This window comes from Notolepis coatsorum (assembly GCF_963971535.1).
Source record: "Notolepis coatsorum genome assembly, chromosome: 10".
In the NCBI taxonomy this organism is placed as follows: domain Eukaryota; kingdom Metazoa; phylum Chordata; class Actinopteri; order Aulopiformes; family Paralepididae; genus Notolepis; species Notolepis coatsorum.
Window position 1 is genome coordinate 49198408 of NC_140174.1, and position 5787 is coordinate 49204194.

General features: G+C 42.8%; 1 protein-coding gene across 1 annotated transcript in view; it reads left to right on the plus strand.

Moving 5' to 3' along the window:
- Positions 1 to 455: 455 nt before the first annotated feature.
- The window catches only part of hs3st3l (heparan sulfate (glucosamine) 3-O-sulfotransferase 3-like), a gene marked incomplete at its 5' end in the record, with an annotated part of 20510 nt that continues 15178 nt past the window's right edge, over positions 456 to 5787 (plus strand). The window contains 1 exon segment of the mRNA XM_084323035.1: positions 456 to 517. Within this exon segment, the coding sequence (XP_084179161.1) occupies positions 456 to 517 (62 nt within the window).

Consider the following 5787-nt stretch of genomic DNA (forward strand, 5'->3'; position numbering starts at 1 on the left):
ATTGATGCACATGCTAAACCTTTTTGCCAATTTTATCTTACAATTTATCTTGCATGAAATACAACTCACAATAACAGTTTACAATGACGTATAGCTAATATACTTATGTACTTTTACATGTAAAATTACGTCAAATAACTGGGGGTTGAAAAATCATACCCAGAGCGCCGTCGTATTCGATTTTTCCTAGTAGGAAGTCAGAATTTCCGACCTCCGAGTTACAATAGAAAGTAGAGAGACAGTATGAAAGAATGTTGATGTTTTTTTGTATTAGGTGAAAGGATGGAGGGAATGTTCTAAACGCAACCGAAATCACTGCAACCGACTAAAAGCCAAACCAAAAGCATTATCATTTCAAAATAAGCAACAATGCTAATCCGCTGGTATTCAAGACTATTTCTATCTGAATAGAAATAGGGAAAGGGTCACTCTGTGAAAACACCTATAAATGAAGAATGACTGTCGTCTACAGAATCGCCCAGCTGAAACAGCTCAGTCGATCGGCGGACTGTGACCTGTATTTCACAACAGCACAATAACCTCATTACTGCCACGACATGAATGGGTCAAGGAAACACCTCGCTCATTAAAAAAAAAAACCATAACCACCAAGTGTGGGGGGGGGGGGGGGGGGGGAGTGGGGGGCATGGGGGGGGGGCATGGGGGGCTGCGTGAAACAACTGCTTGAACACACACGCATATGTGCACGCTTACATGCACACGCATATATACACAAACCATCCCTAAAGTGCCATAAGCGTAACTTATCCCTTCTTGGAGTTGGCCTGCTTGAATCTGGCCTGGTCCCCTGATCCCAATTCACCCCTTGAATCACACACACACACACACACATTCCACCGGGGTGCTGTGGATTTTCCTGGCCTTTGTCTAACTCACTGACAGGTGCAGAAGGTGCTAGCTAGAGGAACAGTAGGTGCAGCCTCCCCTCCGATGCCCTCTGCTCTCGGGCGTGGCTCTCTGGCAGCAGTCAACGATTCCACAAACCTCCAGTCAAATGGACACAAACAGGACACCGGAGACCTCCAAAGAATCTACTCAAAGAAATAACCTCCTCTATGATAAGCTTCATTTGACGAGTTTCGTCATGTATACAGCAACTCGGCATCTCTCACACAATCTCTGAAAACATGCGCAGACGACGGTATTTGTTTCCTGTCGACTAATTACATCGCAGCCACAAGCTTCGCCCCGGGATGTGTTGATTGCGTGCCGAAGAGATTGTATTTGAAAACTTGTGTTGCTGTATTGAAAAAAGAAACAATGTTGAAAACAAGTTTCTCGTCCTAAATTAGACACACGCGGTCGCGCCAGAGAAATGACACGTCGTCGACACGCGACACATGTTGCCATTGATATGTCTATTTAGGAAGCGCGGTCCAATACAAATCACTTCAGCGAAGCCCCGCCCCACGCCAGATGAGAGGAGAGCAGGGGCCCGCAGGTCGGAAAGGAATGGTGAGGGTCAGTGAGCGTGGTTCATTAGTTCTCTGGCGTGATTAGGCTTTCAGGTACAGGTCTCTCTGCTGCCGGGTGACTTATGGCTGTAATTTAGCCTTGATTACATACACCATTACTTTAACTCTCATTAGGCTGTCAGTCAGTGGGGGGCTTGAAGGATGCCACAGAACTCACTCTGTAATGGATTGACAGATGGTGGAGTGGGGGGTGACGACATGTCTGGGTTTTCTCTTTTGTTTGTTTTAACAATAAAACAATAAAACACATTATCAGTGACACTGATACTCCTTGATTATTAAGACATGAGTCCTAGAAAGATGAAGTCATTACAGGCGACCTGCCACAGTCTTAAAGATAAAAGTTTGATATCTGCGTTGTATGTGACTCATTTAAAATTCTTCTAAATGAATATATATATATATATCCCAGTTCCAGGAGTCCATCCGTTCTGTCCGTCCAGAAAAACCCTCCTCATTTCATACATAGTGACAGGGTGGTGTATTAATCAGGTTCTCCCTGTCCCTGTGGTTGGATAATAAATCACTGCTTTTGCTCCAACCCTGACCCCGGGGGTCGCGCTCTTATAGACGACCACTTCATCACGGAACAATCTGCCGGGCCGACCACAGACAAAAGACACACACAATCTCGACTGGGTGACCTTGCCTCCTGATCCGCGGCAGAGGGGCCGGAGAAGCGAAATAAACAGGAAACGAGCAGGGCTTGAGTTATCTATTTATATCTGCGGCGCGCATTTTTATCTCGTATCGACATGTATTTTTAATCAACGTCGTTTGCATTCCTCTTCAGTAGATGTCCGTCTCGTCTTGTGACGAGATGCGGTAGTGACAGCTAAGTGGTATTGAAATATCGGCCTGATAATGATTTGCTTATTTCAGGGTCAGTTGAGCATTGCTAAGAGTTTTTTTTTTTTTACTGCCCTGATAGATGATAAGCCATGGACATTTATCATTTACGGAATACTTATCACGACTGGTTCGGAGTGACCGCGACTCGATTTTAGAGACCACCTTCGAGATCTGTCACTCAATAATAATTGAGACGTATTATTTCTCTGGTGGAACAGAACATTCTTTGAGGGAACAAAATGGGGGAACTGGGTACAGCAATAGAATATAAATAAAGTAAAATTGAATTGGATTAAAGGAACACGCCGGCAGTCTTCTCCAGAGTCAGACAAGAAGATAGATATCACAAGCTATCTGGCTGCAAGCTACGGATCAGCTAGCCTAGCTGTTGGCCAAAAAACACCATTCCCAGAGTTTTAAGCTAGCTGATCCGTATCCGCTTCCGCTTGGGGCCGGATAGCTTTCTGCTGAATGTACAGAGAGGAAATTGGTATCTATCTTCTTGTCTGGCTCTGGAGAAGAATCACACCTGACATAATATTGGCATGTTCCTTTAACTTCTTCATCACTGACACCTTTTAGATGAAAGCATTCAGCACATCCACGCAACTTGGCTCTCTAAAGACACTGGTTCTCAACCCATGGTTCCCAAGGTTCCTGATGTTATTATTATTGTTTTTTTTGGTGTGGGGGGGGGGGGGGGGGGGGGGGGTGTTAAAAGATATATAAATACATCATGTCTGTATTATTCTTTTGAATGTGAATTCAATTATATTTTAAGTCTAAAGTCCTCCCATCATTAATCAGGTAAAAAGAAAAGGAGACATTTTTTTTGGGTCAAAGTTCACCATCTATGCTTGACATCCGTAGGGGGGTCGCGAACACTCATGCTACATCTGTAATGAACCAAATAAAACCTCTTCTTTAGATCAAACCACATCAAACCACAAATCTAGCCTCAGGGTCATTATGTCATACAACTGTCATATTATACTAAACGTGTCTTATTTATCTAATTTGGCACACTATATAATCTGATTATGAATGTTTGCACTTGGGCCTATGAGAACAAAAGATTCCTATAAACTTTTATCTTTGACAGTCTTTGTCTTTGTAACGAGTGCAGGTACTGACGTCTTTGCTGTTTCTCATTGCAAGACAATGAGGTGATTTTATGACAGGGGTCACATCTGTTATGGGATAATGACAGAGGGGGCCAAAATGGAACATGAAGTGTGTGTGTGTGTGTGTGTGTGTGTGTGTGTGTGTGTGTGTGTGTGTGTGTGTGTGTGTGTGTGTGTGTGTGTGTGTATCTTTGTATGTGTTTCTGACTGTGTGTGTGTATATGTGTGTGTCTGTGGTTGGTTGGTTGGACAGTGTGCATATATGAGTGTCAGTATGTTTACGTGTGTGCAATGTGTGTGTGTAATTGTATAAGTCTCTCTGTGTGTGTGTGTGTGTGTGTGTGTGTGTGTGTGTGTGTGTGTGTGTGTGTGTGTGTGTGTGTGTGTGTGTGTGTGTGTATGTGGTTGGAAAGGAGAACTAATGACTCTCCGATGAGCCATTATCCGTACCTTAGCTCCTCACTGCAGTAATAAAAACCAACATTGCAGCGCTCCCTATCTTACAACCATAACACAACACGTGATGCTAATCCAAGTCATAAAACAACCTCTTACCATGTAATGGCTTTTCTCTCAAACCAAACATTTTACTTTTCTTTTGGTTTGCACAGGCTTCACTGAGATGCTATCATTTATTTGGCTACACACATGCATATAATCCTTTTTACATACCTCTAGATACTATATCTATATGTTACCTATACTCTTATTAGTTACACTGCTGGCCAGTGTGACTACTACCATATTGTCTTTATTACCTATATCACTGTGCATATTAATATTACAACTCTGTACATACATCTTATTAGAACTATATTCAGTAATACAAATGTATATAATTTATACCCAGTTTAATCACCTGTACATTGTATATTACTATTGCATTTTACTGTTATATTTGCACTTTGGTTGGATGCCAAACATTTTCGTCATACTGTACTTGTGCTGTATAATGACAATACATTTTAATCTAATCTAATCTACTGAATGTGTGTCAAAAGGAGCACACAGACTGCGTTTAGGGGTCAGGATCAGTTGCAAGCTATATTATGTATGTAGACTAATACCTACTGACTAAACCAATTATGTGATCAGTCTTAGGGAGGATGAGGTCAGCTGGAGCCTGGCTGTGATAAACCCACGTCCAAATGGTACACGACTGACCACTGACCAGCTTACCTGAGAGGTCAGTTGTAACACTGTTACTGTTTCTACTGGTTATTTGGGTGTTGGAATGGACAATTAAATACTTAATATTAAGATAATTAATATAAATAATATTTATATATATTTTATATTAATTAATACATAATCAGTGTGACCCTATAGCCGTATCACTCATAGATGAATACTGGTATGAACAAATACTCACACCTGCCCCTTCCTCTTGCTATAGTATTGGATTTGGCAATAATATGGTGGAATTAACAGCCTTCGGCCATGACCCTCCAATCAAATGGTAGCTTTAGGCGCGTGTGAATGCGCGTGTTTGAGTGTTTATGAGAGAGAGAGAGAGAGAGAGAGAGAGAGAGAGAGAGAGAGAGAGAGAGAGAAGAGAGAGAGAGAGAGAGAGAGATAGAGAGAGAGAGAGGGAGGGAGAGAGAGAGAGAGAGAGAGAGAGAGAGAGAGAGAGAGAGAGAGAGAGAGAGAGAGAGAGAGAGAGAGAGAGAGAGAGAGAGAGAGAGAGAGAGAGAGAGAGAGAGAGAGAATCCCCACGGGAGCCGTGGAGAGCCAGGTTAGTAATCCCGTGGAGAAAGCTCTGCAGCCCGACGCGGATATTAAAGCTGTATATTGTCCCTCCACGCCGCTCGGCTTGGTGAGTGAGTGGGTGAGTGGGTGGAGGATAGCCTGGGTGTCACGCAAGAATTGATCCCTGAGTTGGTGGCTGAGTCAGTGAGTGGGGGACTTGTTCGAGTGACCGCTCAGTGGGTGAAATGAAACACAAGTGGAAGGCATGGAGCGCACAGGAAGAGGCTCGCTAGGAGTTTGGGGAATGTTGACGCCGTGGAGCCGCTACCGTCTTTGAGGAGATTCTCCGAGTCTCGGCGGCGGTAAACTTATGATGGTAGAATGAATGGCACTTACTGTAGGCCTGGGCGATATGGCCATTAATATACATCACAATATTTTTATTAGACATCTTAGACATTTTTGACGGTAATGGTATTTTACGGTATTTCGTTCATCAATTACAATTATGTTGTAATATAGGGCTACAATGTTTAAGGTGCCATTTCATTCCAAATGGTATATTTCCTTTATAGGCTACTATATGGCAAGGAACACTTTTTTGATTAACTTTAAAAAAATACAGT